Source organism: Protomyctophum parallelum (genome assembly GCF_964188405.1).
Source record: "Protomyctophum parallelum genome assembly, chromosome: 16".
Classification (NCBI taxonomy): Eukaryota; Metazoa; Chordata; class Actinopteri; order Myctophiformes; family Myctophidae; genus Protomyctophum; species Protomyctophum parallelum.
Genome location: NC_139711.1, coordinates 21,503,644 through 21,524,786, shown reverse-complemented (window position 1 = coordinate 21,524,786; position 21,143 = coordinate 21,503,644). Strand labels below are relative to the sequence as shown.

The 21,143-nt window shown below is 44.5% G+C and overlaps 1 protein-coding gene across 3 annotated transcripts in view; it reads left to right on the top strand.

Moving 5' to 3' along the window:
* The window catches only part of npm1b (nucleophosmin 1b), a 320,891-nt gene that overhangs the window by 32,434 nt on the left and 267,314 nt on the right, over positions 1 to 21,143 (top strand). The window contains exons 9-11 of one of the 3 annotated variants that reach the window (XR_014570523.1): positions 3,176 to 3,274; positions 3,409 to 3,483; positions 9,903 to 10,935. Coding sequence is in view for 2 of the 3 variants with exons in the window: in XM_083786524.1 (XP_083642650.1) it covers positions 3,176 to 3,274; positions 3,409 to 3,483; positions 9,903 to 9,956 (228 nt within the window). In the remaining variant the exon portion in view is untranslated. Of the gene's footprint in view, positions 1 to 3,175; positions 3,275 to 3,408; positions 3,484 to 9,902; positions 11,378 to 21,143 lie in introns of those variants that run through there. The other 2 variants (XM_083786524.1, XM_083786523.1) reach the window with 2 other exon arrangements.

Below are 21,143 nucleotides of genomic sequence, written 5' to 3'. Positions count from 1 at the left end.
AACTGTTTGAACCTGAAACCCTACACATGTTTTCACCCAACTGTTTGAACCTGAAACCCTACACATGTTTTCACCCAACTGTTTGAACCGGAAACCCTACACATGTTTTCACCCAACTGTTTGAACCTGAAACCCTACACATGTTTTCACCCAACTGTTTGAACCTGAAACCCTACACATGTTTTCACCCAACAGTTTGAACCTGAAACCCTACACATGTTTTCACCCAACTGTTTGAACCTGAAACCCTACACATGTTTTCACCCAACTGTTTGAACCTGAAACCCTACACATGTTTTCTGCAAGTCACAGGGCAAAAAAAAGATGTCCTATAAGTCTCTCCTCCTCTCCTCTAGTTTCAAATGTGTTTTCAGACTATCAATGAAACCCTACAATTTCAGTGGATTCCAGCCTGGCCTTACATGTAGGGACAAGCTCCATCGCTTGTGTAACATACAGCCCCATGGTGTGTGTGTGTGTGTGTGTGTGTGTGTGTGTGTTTGAGAGACACACACACTTCCTAATTGAGGACCTGTGATGTGAGGCCCAGGCTGCCCAGTTTTATTTTTTCTTTTTTTGGGACACACCTGTAGTGCACTCTGCAGTAGTGTGTTCCCAGAATGCACCTCTCGGTCTTAACACAAGGACTGCTGCACGGGGCCTCTTCGCGTGCCAAGGGAGCGCTCTCATGATATCGGCACAGAGACGGACAGCTCAGAAGTGGTGTTTTCTTAGGCCGGGTCTCAAGACGATGTTTTACCTTCTTAGCTGAGAGATATGAAGCAGAGAACCCCCTGCTTTTAATGAAGTGTATAACATTGTGTTGCAGGTTAAACTCTTTCATGGTGAGCTTGTAATTAGGACGTACATGCATATTTTAAATTAGGAAGTGTGTGTGTGTGTGTGTGTGTGTGTGTGTGTGTGTGTGTGTGTGTGTGTGTGTGTGTGTGTGTGTGTGTGTGTGTGTGTGTGTGTGTGTGTGTGTGTGTGTGTGTGTGTGTGTGTGTGTGTTTTCGGCTAAAGGGATGCTAGGGTTCAAGTGGTTAATTGTACCAAAAAAAAAGGTTCCTATCGCACAAAGATTCGTGGTCTGGAGAGGGCAGTTGTTTTACAGACGGGTAAAAGGGCAGGTGCTGAAGCCCCCTTTGATGTCTATGTGTGCACGTCCCTGTTGAAGATGTTATTCAACATGATAAGTAAGGTGTTGACATGGAAGTAGAGTTCAGTTAAGATGCTGTTTTGTGGATCCACCGTCCAAAGGAAGACTGTCCGTTTCACGTAGCAGTCATGGGGTTTCCCGCCACTGAACAACACAAAGCCTTTTCCTTTTTTTCCCCCCCTCCTCCGCCTTTTCTTTCTGCCTTTCTTCAACAACAATGTGCTCCGCTCATATTGCTCAATAGAGCTTGGGCTTGCCCTCTCCTGCTATGAGACAATAAAAAGGATAATTTGTACCCGATGTATTGTGTAGTTAGGGTAGAATTTGTTGCCCTTTTTGTACGCTTTTATCTCATTCCAGCTGGTTGCCCATACCGAGGCTGTCAGAGCAGGTGCAGAATGCAGATCAAATGGGTCACAGTGAAACCGGAGCCCAGAACCTGGCCCTGACTAGCCCAGAGCCTGGTCCTGACTAGCCCAGAGCCTGGTCCTGACTAGCCCAGAGCCTGGTCCTGACTAGCCCAGAGCCTGGCTGTGACTAGCCCAGAGCCTGGTCCTGACTAGCCCAGAGCCTGGTCCTGACTAGCCCAGAGCCTGGTCCTGACTAGCCCAGAGCCTGGTCCTGACTAGCCCAGAGCCTGGTCCTGACTAGCCCAGAGCCTGGCTGTGACTAGCCCAGAGCCTGGTCCTGACTAGCCCAGAGCCTGGTCCTGACTAGCCCAGAGCCTTGTCCTGACTAGCCCAGAGCCTTGTCCTGACTAGCCCAGAGCCTGGTCCTGACTAGCCCAGAGCCTGGCTGTGACTAGCCCAGAGCCTGGTCCTGACTAGCCCAGAGCCTGGTCCTGACTAGCCCAGAGCCTGGTCCTGACTAGCCCAGAGCCTGGCTGTGACTAGCCCAGAGCCTGGTCCTGACTAGCCCAGAGCCTGGTCCTGACTAGCCCAGAGCCTGGCTCTGACTAGCCCAGAGCCTGGCTCTGACTAGCCCAGAGCCTGGTCCTGACTAGCCCAGAGCCTGGTCCTGACTAGCCCAGAGCCTGGCTGTGACTAGCCCAGAGCCTGGTCCTGACTAGCCCAGAGCCTGGTCCTGACTAGCCCAGAGCCTGGTCCTGACTAGCCCAGAGCCTGGTCCTGACTAGCCCAGAGCCTGGCTGTGACTAGCCCAGAGCCTGGTCCTGACTAGCCCAGAGCCTGGTCCTGACTAGCCCAGAGCCTGGTCCTGACTAGCCCAGAGCCTGGTCCTGACTAGCCTAGAGCCTGGTCCTGACTAGCCCAGAGCCTGGTCCTGACTAGCCCAGAGCCTGGTCCTGACTAGCCCAGAGCCTGGTCCTGACTAGCCTAGAGCCTGGTCCTGACTAGCCCAGAGCCTGGTCCTGACTAGCCCAGAGCCTGGTCCTGACTAGCCCAGAGCCTGGTCCTGACTAGCCTAGAGCCTGGTCCTGACTAGCCCAGAGCCTGGCTGTGACTAGCCCAGAGCCTGGTCCGGACTAGCCCAGAGCCTGGTCCTGACTAGCCCAGAGCCTGGCTGTGACTAGCCCAGAGCCTGGTCCTGACTAGCCCAGAGCCTGGTCCTGACTAGCCCAGAGCCTGGTCCTGACTAGCCCAGAGCCTGGCTCTGACTAGCCCAGAGCCTGGCTGTGACTAGCCCAGAGCCTGGTCCTGACTAGCCCAGAGCCTGGCTCTGACTAGCCCAGAGCCTGGCTCTGACTAGCCCAGAGCCTGGCTGTGACTAGCCCAGAGCCTGGCTGTGACTAGCCCAGAGCTGCAACACGATAACTCTGTCATTTCTCGACCGTTTCGGACGTGGGAAGGCTCGCCGGAACATGTTCATTGGGGGTCCGGATGTTCCGGGGACCCCCACACGGTAACTCTGTCATTTCTCAACCGTTTCGGACGCGGGAAAGCTCACCATAACCGGGCCACCCCCCTGAGCGCATTCCTGGGGGTCTTATCAGTGCTAATCAAATATTATTATTTATTGGTTTATTTATTGCATTGGACATTTTCTTTTCACTTCCAGACAACCCTGAAGACAGTCAAAGACAAGGCTGCGGCCGGTCCGTCCAACTCTCTGTCGTTGGCTGACATCAAGAGCAAGCTGGCATCGGCAGCAAGAGATGTAAGAAATATCGTTATACAACAGGTCGTTTCGAGGAAGCAATCGGATTGGTTGAAACAGCCTTCTAGCCGTAGTTCATTTTATACCTATCTCAACATATATCTCATGACGTCGTGATTCTCTTGTTCTTTCAGGGAAAGGGGTTACCGAAGACAGAGCAGAAGTTTGAAAATTTTGCCAAAAGTTCTTTTAGAGTCTTTGATCAAAAAGTAAGTAAACCTTTTTTGTGTCTCTCTTACTTTCTGATTTGCAGTTAATGTACATAATGACTCCCTGGGTGAGGGGAGTGAAAAAAGGTTGATGGAAAGGCTAATGATCACACTTATCAGCCCTATAGGGCAGGGGTTCTCAACGTTTTTGGCTGGGGACCCCTGGAAATGCTTTGGCAATGTCTCGGGACCCCCGCCCCGCCCCCTCCCGACCCCCAATATAAATTGACTGCTACAATAACCTTAATAATAGAGACAATACACCATAAATAAATACTGAAACCAGATATAATCATTAGGGAAGGTGTATGCATGTATACTATGTGTACTATGTAAACTCTTCATTTCCACTTTCCAGCCATTCAGTTGCAAAAAAAACAAAAACATTTTTTTTTTTTAATAATTTGGGGACCCCCCAAAATAATTTGGCGACCCCCCCGAGGGGTCGCGACCCACGGGTTGAGAACCCCTGCTATAGGGTAGGGCCAGTAAGTAACTGACCAGTGAGCCAAATTAAGTGCCCCAGTTAAAGTCCTACTATTTGTCACATAAATTGCTGTATGCGAAATTTGTTCTCCGCATTTGACCTCTTTGAGCGGTGAGCCGCAGCCATGCCGCGCTCGGGAATCATTGGTAGTTGATCTAAACCCCCCAATGCAACCCTCGATGCTGAGTGCCAAGCAGGGAGGCATTGGATACCATTTTTACAGTCTTTGATATGAACCCTGACCTCCCAGTTTTAGAGCGGACACTCTAACCACAAAGGTTAGAGCTGGTGAACTGTCACCTTGAGCATTGTTCCAATGCCGTTTACTTGTTGGCTTAAACCATTAAGACGATTCTGAAAACGCCTTCTAAATCCTGACTTAATTTTTTTGAAACTACTAAAAAGTACTATATTGTTGCTGGGAAACCTCATCTCCATATTTTAACTTTTTTGTGTTTTCTTCTTAAATGAATGCCCTACTTCTTGATACCACAGCGTCACGCGAAAGTATCAAAAGTAGCAGATCTGCAAGCTCAAAACACATCTGCTTTGATGTGAATCATGAAAAGTAACATTTTTTGTTTGTTGGAGATATGAGGTTTGCACACGACAGAGATGATATCGTAACAACTACACACAGAGGTGTTATGATGTGTTCCAGGTCTAAATGAAAGCAGTGGTTCTCAAACTTTTTCATGTCAAGGACCTCCAAACTGATATGTATTACAGTATTTACAGTATTTGGCCACGGCCCACCCAACCTCAAAAGGTTTTGGGCCTGAGACCCCCTGAAGAGAAGGTCTATGTTAAAACTATTAATTTTTTTGAAGAGAAGACTTCCGCACACTTACTTAACAGCAGATGCTTATGAGAAGGACGCCCGCATGCACGCTGCCACTTGCTGGTTCCTCAGGCCTGAGGAAGGTCAGAAAGACCCAAACGTTGCACTTTGACATTAAATAAAAGTGGCAGTGTGTGGGTCTCCTTCTACTACACGGAAACTATTTATTTTTTAAATTTAAAGAACTCCAAGCATTTTTACATATCTTTTCGAACATCTTGTACAAGCTTGTAGATCCACTATATTTGAATAGCCAACATAGTGGTTAGAATGATTGTTAAGACCCCCTGGGGGTCTCAAAGTGGGGCCCCACTTTGAGAACCACTGCTTTCTAGGTCTTAAAATATCTCATTGCTTTTAATAAGTTATATTAAAAACACTTGCTGATATTTTGGCTGACGTACTGAAACTAATAATATATTTCAGATTTTACCAGTGTTTGATCAATCCACCTGGGTGCAGAAATAATGTAAAACAGAGAGAGAGAGAAAGAGAGACAACTACAACAAAGATGTATTAACACCCAGGATTCGCTGTTGCCCTCGGTAACCATCCTCTGCCAATGATGAATGCCTGGGTGTAGGTTAGGGACGGGTTGGATGTATTGGGACTGTGTCATAGGTAAAAGTACACACAAAAGTAGTGTAGTATCGTTGTTGTCGGGCAGAAATCAGCTATCTCCATTTTTCAACTTTTTATTTTATTTGTTTTCAACCCATTTAGGACTGAGGTAGCCTGGTTAATAAACCAGACTAATATCGCACGGAAGGCAATTTTTTTTTGCCAACGGCTGATTCGGTCTGGTTTATTAACCAGGCTAGGACTGAGGCCGATTCTAAAAACGCCTTCTAAGTACTTTACTGAGTTCTCTGACATTTTTCAAATCTTAATTCAAACATTACGAAAATGTTATGCTGCTAATATACTGCACATAGCAACAAGAACCCCAAAAGGGGTTCCCGTCCAGAAGGGTTAAAACACTAAAAGGGGTTCTCGTCCTCAATCAGTGCTATTGAACACCCTTTACATGTCCGAGTGTGGCTTTTACAAATGTTGAACCGATGAAAAGTAGACACTTCTGACTAAACAAGTCACTTCTGACTGAAAAAAAAGTTAAACCCCACCTAACTCCACACGATGGAGTTAGGTTTTGTCCACCATTGATTAGAAGGAGAAGTCAGACCAAAATCTCCACATCGATGGTCAAAAACCTCTCAACTCCACTTGAGGTGTATGTGGGTAAAGTGATGCTATAAGGACACATTCAAGTATCTGACAATGTGTTTAAGTCATCACACCAACTTTGAGTGTTGAGACGTGCAAAGACGTTTTTTTTCTGAAAAGTTAATATTGACATAGCTGGTTTCCGTCATGACAGCAGAGATATATAGTATTGTGTGTAGTCTCAACAACAAGCTACCTGCTGGATTCCTACACAGTCCTCCTACCTCATACTGTCCAGCATATCTTCACACACCGCTCCGCACCAGACTTGCGGCACAAGGTGATTTATGTTCATTTCGCTGTTTGGGAGTATATTCCTGTATATTCCTGCCAAGGCAAACTCTTTTCCCCAGTGATTTACTGGTCAGCGCTCTCACAACTGTGTCTTTTGTAGCCCTTAACCCATTCTGAACGGGAACCCCCTTTTGGTATTTTATGTTATACTTTTAGCTATTGAAAAATAGCAGATCTACAAGCTCATAGTGTGGCACCGAGTGCCGCACTATGAGCTTGTAGGTCTGCTATTTTTATTTTGAAAATGTGGCGCAAATTTGGAATATATATATTCTTTCAGAGCGAATGTTTTTAACTCAAATCTTTGCTTCTGGGGGGGGGGGGGTCCCTGGAACTACATATTTGATGGGGGTCGGTGGCCAAATACATATAATTTTTGGGTTCTTGACATGACATATTGAGCACCACTGACATTTTGTTTCGACGTAAGGTCTAAATGCCTTAATGAAGGGACTGGGAGGTACCGTATGCCGACCCGTACCAGTCTCCCTCGTGTTCAAGGTCTTTGACCAAAACCCCTGAAAGCAGCTTTTCTAACATCAGGATTTAAAGCTTTTTTTTCCCTTTTTCCTACCAACTATCATAACACCTGCTCTCTCTCTCGTCTCTTGTCTCCGGGACAGTTAGCTTTTACCCAACTTCAACTTTACACGTGGCTTCACGCCGCGTTTCCAGCTTGTAACGTACCCTACAGCAGTGGTTCCAAAACTTTTCATTTCAAGGACCCCCAAATGGACATTTATTACACATTTGAAAAGATATGCCAGGGACCCCCCCATAGCAGAAGGTTTTTACGGCTCTAGCAGTTATTCTCAACACGTTTCATTTCAAGGACCCCCCCCCCCCCCCCCAGTTTTACATGCATTTAGCCTACGGACCCCCATTTAATGACCCAATTTATATTGTAAAATCAATGTTAATTTAACTCTGAGAGTGTACACTGAGAGTGTACAAACTGAGTGTGTACAAACTATCATTTTTGGAACTCCCTCAAGGACCCCTGGGGGTCTCCAATATGATCGAGTAGGGCGTTCATTTACGGAAAAAATGTGTTTATGAGGTGACAGCACTTCATTAGACCCCTTGGTGTGGTTGTTATGTGCAATGATGGGGTGCACCTCCAAAGAGATTAATAAAAATCGAGATTAATGATATCAAAACCGGTCGCATCGCTCCACAGCATAGGATCGCTTGTTGCGCAATCCTCAATGTTGCACAACAGTGAGACGTCATCGAAAATGTTCCCCCCCTGTTTAGCCAACGACAACGAAAATCTTAAAATGTTAATAACTCGCGATCTAAATCATCCCGCCTAATTATAAAAAAGGTTATGTGTTAGACGCTAGTCACCTTACCTCCCGTTGTTGTCGATCGCATCGATAGTGTTTTGGCTACACTTATTGCTACAGCCACATCCGGAACAACATCCGGTCCGTCGGGAAAAGTGCCCCGGGCGCTATAAACGCTGGGCACATTTTATTAATGGATTAAATAACCCCCGGGCAATACATGAACTGGTTGGGGTGTCCACATAAAAATGACATTTTATATTAGTGTTTTCTTCCCGACAGTATCTTGAATACAGCCATTTATTTATTGCACTATGCCATTTTAACATGTATTCTTTATTTTATTGTACCGATGCACTTATGAGCATAATGAGCAGGTGAAATCTCTTTTAGACACGACGTAGGGATGGAGCTCGTTAATCTTCATTGATAACGAGCACCTTATCGAGCAGGCTTATCAAGCCGGGTTCTTATCGAGCATTTTCTATTATTTTGTGGAAAGACAGAAGATGACAATACATTCTGAACAGAACCAGTATCTTTTACTACGGCCTTCACATACAGAACTAACAGAAGGAAGGCAAGTGACGTGGGTTCACTGGGTTGTTGAAAGGCGCTTCTGACTACATTTTATTATTATTACATAATGGCCTAATCGCAATTGAGTCGCAGTTTGAAGATAATGGCACTTATTTTGCATAATTGTCCTAATCGTTTCCATGTTGAGAAATAATGTTCATAACATTAAAGAAATGGTGTAAATAGCAGATCTACTGCTTGTACTATTTCCACTATTTTTTAGTTTAGTTTTTTTTTTTTTATAGTATAAAGTTATAGAATGTCATTAATTTCTTCGCATATTTAGGTATTTGTCATATCTGCACCTTCCTAGCCTAAAAAGCCAAATAGAAATGTAATTTGAATATAATTATGTTCCAGTGTCAGTCGTGACTATTTGTGTGACAATGAATTGCCATATATCCCATTTAGACCTGAGGACCATTCTACAAATGCCTTCTAAATTCTGACAGTTTTCTGAAAAACCTTATGTTTCTATATCAGTGGTGAGCAACCTTTTTCACGTCAAGGACCCCCAGAATTATCTGTATTCAGCTGCGGACCCCAATCTGAAAATATAATAATATATTCAAAGATCTGTGCCACATTTTCGTGATTTTTCTAAAATAGCAGACCTACAAGCTAGTGCCGCGCTACGAGCTTATAGATCTGCTATTTTTCAATAGCTAAAATATAACAATGGGTTATACCGTCAGAATGGTGACAGCCCCCATGATGGCCGGCGTGGTGGAGAGGACAAGAGAAGGGAGAACGGTGTATGTTGTTGACGTAGGAAAAAAAACATCTGTGGAAGCGCTTTTGGTTTTCCTCTGCCAGTTTTCCTCAGAGTTCTGTCAGAGCTCGAAGCATGCACCTAGTCATATACTCTGGTATGTAAGTGCTGCTAGCCCCCACCCCACCCCACCCATCCCCTCGCTGTATGCATGTTTCCCCCCGACCGACCGACAAACTGCACCGTTCCCACAGGCCAGGCGCTCCCAAGCAGCACTCTGTCGTACACAGAGAGAGGTGACTCATTCGTCTCATGCAAGGATAGCACATCATCTGGAGGCTTTATCCCATTCTGGGGCGGGAACCCCTTTTGGTGTTTTAAAGCATTATATTATACTTTCAGCTATTGAAAAATAGCAGATCTACAAGCTCATAGCACGGCACCGAGTGGCGCGCTATGAGCTTGTAGGTCTGCTATTTTCTTTTTTAAATCGTGAAAGTGTGGGCGCAAATCTTTGAATATATATTCTTTCAGAGCGAACGTTTTTAACTCAAATCTTTGCTTCTAGGAGGGGGTCCCTGGAACATGTTCAGATGGGGGTCCGCGGCCAAATGCAGATAATTCTGGGGGTCCATGACGTGAAAAAGGTTGAGCACCTGCTCTGACATAGAAACATAGGTTTATCAGAAAACTGTTAGGATTTATATTAGAAGATTTTTTTTTAATCGACCTCAGTCAAAATGGGTTATAATTAGTCTCCCTCTCTCTCTCTCCCAAACAAAATAGTTTTTATGTACAATTAAAAGGAACAGGAAAAAGGTTGTTTACAAAGAGCTGTTACATTGCAACTGAGGGAAATCCAACTTTGTGGCGTTTGCTGTCATAAATAGTAGCCTATATATATACTATACCTTGGGATAAGCTTTTGCAAAGTTGTGCAGCTCTTTTTCTAAAGTGTTTAAAGGTCTCTCTCTCTCTCTCTACTTTCCTCAGGTAATCAAGGAGCTCTGGGACTTTTTAAACACACTGAAGACTGCAAAGAAATAGTAAACTTGTATTGTGTGTGTGGGCGGGGGGGGGGGAACAGAAAGTCAGGTTTTTGCATCTTTTTTAAGACATTTAAAGGCACAGTCAGTGAGGTTTCCTATTCAGACTAGTAGTCACTGCACAGTACTACGGTAGCAGTATGTGGGTTAATAATACAAAAACATTCATCGTAATGCATTGTTTTAGGCTTCAGTGTTTTTGTCTTTTGCTTTTCGGTTAAATATGCATTAGGAGATACTGCAGAATGTGCCTTTAAATAACTTTACTGTAAATGCAGCTAAAGTACGTCTCACGTGGCCAGACAACTTTCCACAATCTATATATAGTCTGGAACTACACCTCCTGAATGCTATATAGAGTCTGGAACTACACCTCCTGAATGCTATATAGAGTCTGGAACTACACCTCCTGAATGCTATATAGAGTCTGGAACTACACCTCCTGAATGCTATATAGAGTCTGGAACTACACCTCCTGAATGCTATATAGAGTCTGGAACTACATCTCCTGAATGCTAGTATATAGAGTCTGGAACTACACCTCCTGAATGCTATATAGAGTCTGGAACTACACCTCCTGAATGCTACTGTATATAGAAATTCGAGGCAGGAAGCTGGCATCTGTTCGTCGGAAATGTTCACAAAAATATATTTGTTTTCCTTTTTTTCCATTTCTGCTAAGCAGCAAGCTATATTATGCATAGATTATTTTTATTTATATTAGGATACATTGCGCAACTGCAAAGACGACACGGAAGTGGGGAGGAGGCTTCACATCCGCTTCATCACTTGATCATCAACGGAGCTTAATTATCCGTTTCTCCAGACTGTATGACTTGGAGGCAAAAGGCTGGCCACGCGAGACTACAGCTGAGTCTTTTACCAAAGCACGATGATATTACAACAGCACTCCCGTGACTTATTGCAGAGTCCTTGTCTTTTCTCTTTGCAAACTGCTAAGAGATCAGGTTTCTTTAACAGTAATTTGTTTCAGAGGTAGCTTCATAACTTCAATAACTTAACTAACTCCCTGTGTTAATTTACCTTGTGTCACCTGTGAGTCAATTGTTACAATTTGAATATGTTAATGTCTCGTTTGGCTGCGTACGTCGGGACACTCGCATCTGATCTAAGCTCTACAGCAGTGGTTCTAAACCTGTGGGTCGAGACCCCCAGGGAGGGTCCCTGGTGTTCCTATTTTAGGGGGTCCCTAGTTCAGATATGTTTATTTTGGGGGGTCCCTAGTTCAGATATGTTTATTTTGGGGGGTCTCTAGTTCAGATATGTTTATTTTGGGGGGTCCCTAATTCAGATATGTTTATTTTTGGGGGTCCCTAGTTCAGATATGTTTATTTTGGGGGGTCCCTAGATCAGATATGTTTATTTTGGGGGGTCCCTAGATCAGATATGTTTATTTTGGGGGGTCCCTAGATCAGATATGTTTATTTTGGGGGGTCCCTAGTTCAGATATGTTTATTTTGGGGGGTCTCTAGATCAGATATGTTTATTTTGGGGGGTCCCTAGATCAGATATGTTTATTTTGGGGGGTCCCTAGATCAGATATGTTTATTTTGGGGGGTCTCTAGATCAGATATGTTTATTTTGGGGGGTCCCTAGATCAGATATGTTTATTTTGGGGGGTCCCTAGATCAGATATGTTTATTTTGGGGGGTCCCTAGTTCAGATATGTTTATTTTGGGGGGTCCCTAGTTCAGATATGTTTATTTTGGGGGTCCCTAGTTCAGATATGTTTATTTTGGGGGGTCCCTAGTTCAGATATGTTTATTTTGGGGGGTCCCTAGATCAGATATGTTTATTTTGGGGGGTCCCTAGTTCAGATATGTTTATTTTGGGGGGTCCCTAGATCAGATATGTTTATTTTGGGGGGTCCCTAGATCAGATATGTTTATTTTGGGGGGTCCCGTCCTGAACAGGTTGAGAAACACTGCTCTACTCTACAGTACTACTAATATGGCAGCTTTAGACATATTTTAAGTGTGTGTACCTTTAAATTCATCACCCTAAGGCTAATGGCTTGTTTAGCAGCTTGGATCTGTTTATTGGATCTGCATAGTGAAATGTTTGTTAATAAAGGGAGAGTTCACCCCCAAAATGACTTTTTTTAATCGATTAGCCTACTCGCCACATGGAGACTTGAATTCATGCATAAAGGAGTCTCCCACTCACTTAGGAATGTGACAAAAATACAAATTGAATTAAAATCTCCATTGGGGTGAGTAATTGATAGAAAAGAAGTTACTTTTTGGGTGAACTACCCCTTTAAGGTGATCTTTGACAGTTATTAATTAATTAGTAATTAGTTGTTCAAATATGTTTATTTTTTTTAAATGTTCAGTCCCCCTTTTACGTTATTGTCGTTTTTCTAGCCTTGTTGTTTTAAATGTAACATTCTTTCTTTGTAATGCATTGTTTGCGATATCATTTTTTTATACCCCTATTTTGAATAACAGTTTGAAACCGTTGACGTGGATAATTCGTCCCACTGAAAAGAGTGTAGCCATTGTTGTGGTGAGATAAACTGATCCCTGGATTGAATTATTATGCGTTGTCTCTGTCGGGTGGAAACATCATACAGTATGTCCACAACTGTTACTTTTCAGGATTCAAATAATACAAAACAAAATCAGATCTACAAGCTCAACATGATTGTTCGAGCTTGCGGATCTGCTGCATTTGGATGCTTTTGTGTGACACTGTAGTATGATGAAGTAGGCCGTTCATTTACGGGGGAAAAAACAGTTAAGGTGGAAAAACGGAAAACCGCCACTAAGGTCCCCCTGCCTGCACACAGCTGCACTAAGGTCCCCCTGCCTGCACACAGCTGCACTAAGGTCCCCCTGCCTGCACACAGCTGCACTAAGGTCCCCTGCCTGCACACAGCTGCACTAAGGTCCCCCTGCCTGCACACAGCTGCACTAAGGTCCCCTGCCTGCACACAGCTGCACTAAGGTCCCCCTGCCTGCACACAGCTGCACTAAGGTCCCCCTGCCTGCACACAGCTGCACTAAGGTCCCCCTGCCTGCACACAGCTGCAATAAGGTCCCCCTGCCTGCACACAGCTGCACTAAGGTCCCCCTGCCTGCACACAGCTGCACTAAGGTCCCCCTGCCTGCACACAGCTGCACTAAGGTCCCCCTGCCTGCACACAGCTGCACTAAGGTCCCCCTGCCTGCACACAGCTGCACTAAGGTCCCCCTGCCTGCACACAGCTGCACTAAGGTCCCCCTGCCTGCACACAGCTGCACTAAGGTCCCCCTGCCTGCACACAGCTGCACTAAGGTCCCCCTGCCTGCACACAGCTGCATTTTTCAAATTCTTTGCAGCGTTTTTCTGTCGGTTTTCCGAAAAATGGCGTCCAGTGTGCAACCACGTTTAGAATATAGAGAGAAGAGGTTTCTGCCCGACAGAAACGATATGCTCTCCGTTTGGTTGGTATCCTGGCATAATAAAATCCCTGTTAATTTGTTAATTAGTTGTGATTAATGTGTGCTTCATAACATTTGTGACCAGAGCACGGTGCACCACACCTTATTTATTTTTATAATTTTTTTATTCCAAAGATAAAACTATTATAATCACTGCAACGGGCTCAGAGTAGGTCCCCGACTCCCCGTGGGATGAAATAAGTCTAATTAGCTCCCTACCAACCAGGCCAGGGATTTCAGGGAGGCCATGCAGAACTTGCCCCTCAGTGAGGCCTCAGTGGCCTTAATTCCTCCAGCTGAGTGTACCACTCTCTCCTCTGTCTCTTTCTTGTATAGACACCAGTGTCTTACATGACAAGAGACCTCTCCTGAGTCCCCATCTTTCAACCAATCCAGTGACTTTGGTACTGGCATTACAGCTGTAGTGTCTGTCCTCATCAGATCAGAGCCATTGAGTAAGACAGAGTTACGCAAACTGTTCACTTCATGGGGCTTCAGTCATACTGTAGACTTCTATTGAGAATGGGGACGACAAATAGGGACAAGTCCTGGACCGGAAGTAGAAATGCATTGGACCCAGGCAACAGCCCAGCTGTAATGATCTTAAATCCCTTTATTTTACATTGTTTTGTAGTAATCGTACAACCTAAAATTGCTCTTATTTGCGCCGCCCTCTTTGAAAACAATGTATTTCAAACTCACCAGCTTGTCCCCCTTTCAGGCTGCATGAACAGCTTGAGCGCTCGGTTTCTGCCCCCTCAAAATATCGTAACTCTTCTATTAGATGGCTCTGGTCCTCATGGCACTGTGCAGTGGCTGCTTAGGTCCCTGAGTGATTGAAGCAGCATTGCATTAGGCTAAGCAGAAATACAACAAATAATCCATATTAGAATCAAGAGAGACAACATAACTCTAGATGCTCAGTGCAACATGCAGAACATCTGAGAATTGCGTATTTTCAGTTGCTTTGAATGTTCCCCATGACATTACATTGTTTTAAGAATGCTGGTAAATGCCCGTCGATAAAGGACTATTATTATAGGTCTCTAACTTTTTTGCTAGCCTGGATCAAACATAGTCCCACAGCCTTCCTCCTGTGATGCTAAAGGCCTATTCATACTACTATAGTTTTCAGTGATAAGGTCAAACGGTGGTTAGTACTAAAAACAGATGTGTTTGGGTGAGCGGTGGGTGTAGTTTCCAGTGGTCACCACCTTATCACCCAAAACTAAAAAAACTAAAAGGCCTTCCTTTGACTCTTAATTTCTACCTCTCAGCTTTTCCCGACTGTTCCAACAAAAGAATAATATGAATAGGATGATGAACTGCTTGCTTTACTTGGAAGGAAGAAAAGGATTCCTCTTGTAGTATAATTACACGATGCACCTGAAGAAAATCATTCACATTAAGACCATGACTCATGCCCATTTACCGTATGACCAAGACTCCTTCAGCACAGACAAGTTGCCACAAAAACGGACTGCAATGGTTATGTTCACATCACAATAGTATAGTCTTCAAGAGACCACCAGACACCAGTGTTGATTTTGTCTAAAAAGTTTTTCCACTGACGAAAACTAAATGGAAATTAAATTAAAACTAAGCTATGATGAGACTAAATATAGTAAAGTAAAAACTAGACTAAAATGTTAGGAAGGGACTAGTGGACAAGAGATCCAGCACACACTTGGTTGCATGCTGACAATTATATTTCCAGCAAGTGTAAAAACAATTACGACGCCATCGAGGCCCGCCAAAATAAAACTAGACTAACACTAACACATTCCAGGTGATAAAAATTTGACTAAAACCAAATTAACTTTCATTCCAGAGACTATGACTATAAACTAAAATAGAACTGTGCTGCCAAAAACAACACTGTATTAACACACAGTCTCAATACTTTTATTATTAGACACAGAGTAAAAAGAAAGCAACGTTTAGGCAGGTATAACTGCCTTTCTTCAAGGTATAAAATAACACATTACAATTAAGTATTCACATTCACCGCCTACTGTCAGTGTCATAAAGTGCATGTGTGGAGGATTTAAGCCTTCATAAATTCCAAACCACAACCCCCTGACGAATCAAAGTGACAATGATGACGAGCCACGCTTTTAATTATCATGTCATAATTATACATCTTCATTGTCACCACTTGGTGGCACTCACGTCCAAGTGTGTCAACTTCAAAGCGAGACCCCAATAATGAAATTAATTGATTAAAGCTTTTTATTTTTTTACTTGAAACGTGTGAGTCATGCATTAATTTACCGTTACCAGAATATTTGTCTGTTTCTGTTTTTTTTTGTACCCTATAGTGGATAGGAAAACAGGCTGGCTATAGCGGATGCAGTAGTGGGATGACACATTCAATCTGATGTTACAAACTGACATTTGAAAGGCACGTGGAAATCCCCCCTCTGTGGCTTACTTAAATTCCAGGTGAAGGTTTGACTAGACCAGTCTGGAGATATGCACACACGTGCACGCACATGTACACACACACACATGCACATGCATTTCAGAGAGAGATTGAGATAGACCTATAGTATAGACATGTTTTCTTTTGTTTGTTATTGTAGCTCATAGGCACAGTGTGACATGGGGAATGGAACCCAGCGGTCGACAGACACGTAGCTAAGATCTCAGAGGCAAATAGGCTATGCAGGTCAAGTTCTACTTCCCCAAAGGTCATCATGCCCACTTGCCTGGAAAGTAAATCAAATGAATGTAAATCTGAATGAGCTCAACTGCTATAGCATCGTTTTGTTCTTCGTGAATAATAACCATTATTATTATTTAATGAAGACGGGTTGCTTCCCCATTCAAAGTGCACTTGCCCTTTGGGCAACCTGAAAGCAAAGTCCACTTGCCCAAACGTTTTATTTACTGCCTTGCAACGGGCAGTTGTGCAACCACTGTCACCCTTTAACCCTGCCAACCACTGGCACCCTTTAACCCTGCCATGTGCAACCACTGGCACCCTTTAACCCTGCCATGCCCCACTGGCACCCTTTAACCCTGCCATGTGCAACCACTGGCACCCTTTAACCCTGCCATGTGCAACCACTGGCACCCTTTAACCCTGCCATGTGCAACCACTGGCACCCTTTAACCCTGCCATGTGCAACCACTGGCACCCTTTAACCCTGCCATGTGCAACCACTGGCACCCTTTAACCCTGCCATGCCCCACTGGCACCCTTTAACCCTGCCATGTGCAACCACTGGCACCCTTTAACCCTGCCATGTGCAACCACTGGCACCCTTTAACCCTGCCATGTGCAACCACTGGCACCCTTTAACCCTGCCATGTGCAACCACTGGCACCCTTTAACCCTGCCATGTGCAACCACTGGCACCCTTTAACCCTGCCATGTGCAACCACTGGCACCCTTTAACCCTGCCATGTGCAACCACTGGCACCCTTTAACCCTGCCATGTGCAACCACTGGCACCCTTTAACCCTGCCATGCCCCACTGGCACCCTTTAACCCTGCCATGCCCCACTGGCACCCTTTAACCCTGCCATGCCCCACTGGCACCCTTTAACCCTGCCATGCCCCACTGGCACCCTTTAACCCTGCCATGCCCCACTGGCACCCTTTAACCCTGCCATGCCCCACTGGCACCCTTTAACCCTGCCATGCCCCACTGGCACCCTTTAACCCTGCCATGCCCCACTGGCACCCTTTAACCCTGCCATGCCCCACTGGCACCCTTTAACCCTGCCAACCACTGGCACCCTTTAACCCTGAGCTATACAGCAAGGCCCACAGGAGATGTGGTGATGCGTGGCCATGGCATGACAGAAGGAAAAGCAGTGTTGTAAAGTAACTAAGTACATTTACTTAAGTACTGTACAATTTTGAGATATTTGTACTTTACTTGAGTATTTGCATTTTTTTTTCTACGAGCTTGTAGATCTGCTACAAATCTTTGAATGTATATTCTTTTGCTCTAAAAGAATATACAATGAAACAATGAACAAGGTTGAGCACCGCTGACATAGAAACATAGGTTTTTCAGAACACTGTCAGCCTCAGGTCTAAATGGGGTAAAACATTTGGGTACTTTTTTCCACCACTGGTGCCGTGACAGAAATAAATGTAACATGGACGCGACATGAAATGCATTAGGGAAATGTCGCCCTTTTGGTCTCAGACAGTGCAGACAACAGGACACGACAAACATACATGGACACAGACAACACTACACGACAAACATACATGGACACAGACAACAGGACACGACAAACATACATGGACACAGACAACACTACACGACAAACATACATGGACACAGACAACACTACACGACAAACATACATGGGCACAGACAACACTACACGACAAACATACATGGGCACAGACAACACTACACGACAAACATACATGGACACAGACAACAGGACACGACAAACATACATGGACACAGACAACACTACACGACAAACATACATGGACACAGACAACACTACACGACAAACATACATGGGCACAGACAACACTACACGACAAACATACATGGACACAGACAACACTACACGACAAACATACATGGGCACAGACAACACTACACGACAAACATACATGGACACAGACAACACTACACGACAAACATACATGGGCACAGACAACACTACACGACAAACATACATGGACACAGACAACAGGACACGACAAACATACATGGGCACAGACAACACTACACGACAAACATACATGGACACAGACAACAGGACACGACAAACATACATGGACACAGACAACACTACACGACAAACATACATGGACACAGACAACACTACACGACAAACATACATGGACACAGACAACACTACACGACAAACATACATGGGCACAGACAACACTACACGACAAACATACATGGACACAGACAACACTACACGACAAACATACATGGACACAGACAACAGGACACGACAAACATACATGGACACAGACAACAGGACACGACAAACATACATGGACACAGACAACACTACACGACAAACATACATGGACACAGACAACACTACACGACAAACATACATGGACACAGACAACACTACACGACAAACATACATGGGCACAGACAACACTACACGACAAACATACATGGACACAGACAACACTACACGACAAACATACATGGACACAGACAACACTACACGACAAACATACATGGACACAGACAACACTACACGACAAACATATATGGACACAGACAACACTACACGACAAACATACATGGGCACAGACAACACTACACGACAAACATACATGGGCACAGACAACACTACACGACAAACATACATGGACACAGACAACAGGACACGACAAACATACATGGACACAGACAACAGGACACGACAAACATACATGGGCACAGACAACACTACACGACAAACATACATGGACACAGACAACAGGACACGACAAACATACATGGACACAGACAACACTACACGACAAACATACATGGACACAGACAACACTACACGACAAACATACATGGGCACAGACAACACTACACGACAAACATACATGGACACAGACAACACTACACGACAAACATACATGGACACAGACAACACTACACGACAAACATACATGGGCACAGACAACACTACACGACAAACATACATGGACACAGACAACAGGACACGACAAACATACATGGACACAGACAACAGGACACGACAAACATACATGGGCACAGACAACAGGACACATTGCAGCTGCTCACTGCTCGTGACAGACCGAGCAGAGTAATGGACATCTCCATCTGAGAATGATATCTTCCACCTGTTTATGCATTGTGACTCATATGAATGAACTTTATTTGCATGTGTGTCATAAAACGAGCGTGGATGCATGCATGCGTGCGTGCGTGAATGCTGCGTGCATGTGCGTGCGTGCATGTGTGTGTGTGTGTGTGTGTGACTAGAGAAGAGCAGGACACAGCAGGTTGTTAGATATAAAGCCAGCCTGTGCAGCCATCTGCCTAATTAACCCATTCGGACCTGAGGTCCTACAAATGTCTTTTAACAGTTTTCTGACAAACATATGATATGTTTCCATATCAGTGGTTCTCAAACGGTTTCATGTCAAGGACCCTCAAATTATTATATGTATTTGACCACCGACCGCCAACAATATTTTTGTTCCAGCGACCCCTATAGAAGCTATGAGATTTGAGTTAAAGGTATATTCAGTGATTTCACTTAATTCAAATATCACTTATTTTTTTGTTTTGTTGTGATAATCCTCCCTACTATAGAGTGTGCTGGCCATATAAGGAGTTCCTCCCTGTCCCCAGTTAACCCCTGGGGGTCAAAAAACCTTAGGTTTCGTTTTTGACTCTCTATCCTGATTGGACGAAAGGCTGGGTCCCACAGCCAAAAACGAAACCTAAGGTTTTTTGAGTGAAATCACTGAATATACCTTTAAAGGAGCATTCAGTGATTTGGGTGATTTGGAAAACCCCCCGGTAACAAGATGTACACATGGTAGCACTACAGTGGGGTGACACGCGGCAGGCCAACAGCACACACATAACAAGGCCTGCCCCCACTCGATCATGATTGGCGGAAGGCCCCGCTTCATTCTGATTGGATGAAGGCTGGGCCACCTAGCCAAAAACGAAACCTACGGTTTTTTTGACCCCCAGGGGTTAACTGGGGACAGGGAGGAACTCCTTATATGGTCAGCATCTACAGTATAGTAGGGAGGATTATCACAACAAAACAAAAAAATAAGTGATATTTGAATTAAGTGAAAGCACTGAATATACCTTTACATGTTGGCTTGAAAAAAATATATAGGCCTATTCAACGAATTTCAAAATGTTCACGACATGAAAGTGAAATCTCTCTAAAAGCTCTATTCAAATTAAAATTGCAAATGGTAGCCGATAGCAGATTAGCAGAGTTTCTAGCTAATTATGTTAGATAATTAAAAACAGGCGGAAAACATGACATTTTCCCATTGAAATGAATGGGGACAGTGAAATGTCTCTAAAAGTTCTATTCAAATCCTTCTGTAAACTTCCTTGGTCCTATACCCCCCTGTCAGGTGACAAGAAGCAGCATGTTAGCATAACGATGAAGACATTGATGAAGAATGAAGAACTTGGTAAACTGACGAGTTCTCCGGTATCCGAACACACCTGGAGGCTCTGGAGATACAGAGGATAAATAAAGTGCCAATCGGCACAGGTCTCCACCAGGGCAGGTCAGGTTGTGGCCTCATGGTGGCGCTATAACAGGCTGTTGAGGAAGATTTGGGCCGGAGGTTGGTGTTGGAGGGATGCAGGTACAATGTTTTTGTTTTGCACAAAGCGGCCTCCTGGTGGCGCTATAACAGGCCGTTCTGGAAAGTTTGGGGCAGAGGTTCATCGTTGGCATCCAGGGAGTGTGTGTGCAAAATTTGGCATCGACCGGTTGTGTGTGTGTGTGTGTGTGTGTGCGAGTGCATGACGCGACTTGGCTTGTTGTAGCGCCACCTTCAGGCTGTTGAAAACTGTCAAGTGGCATTTGTTCCTCAGCCTAGTAGGAATATGCGTGCAGAGTTTCATCGCAATCGGACGCTGCGTTGAGGAGTTGTGGCGATTTGTACAAAGCGGGCTACTCCTGAAAAGTGTAGGAGCCAATCGTGGCCAATCAGGATGGAATATGAGAAATAAAAATAACCTGTCTTGATCACATGACTATGGAGATCATGTGTACCGATTTGC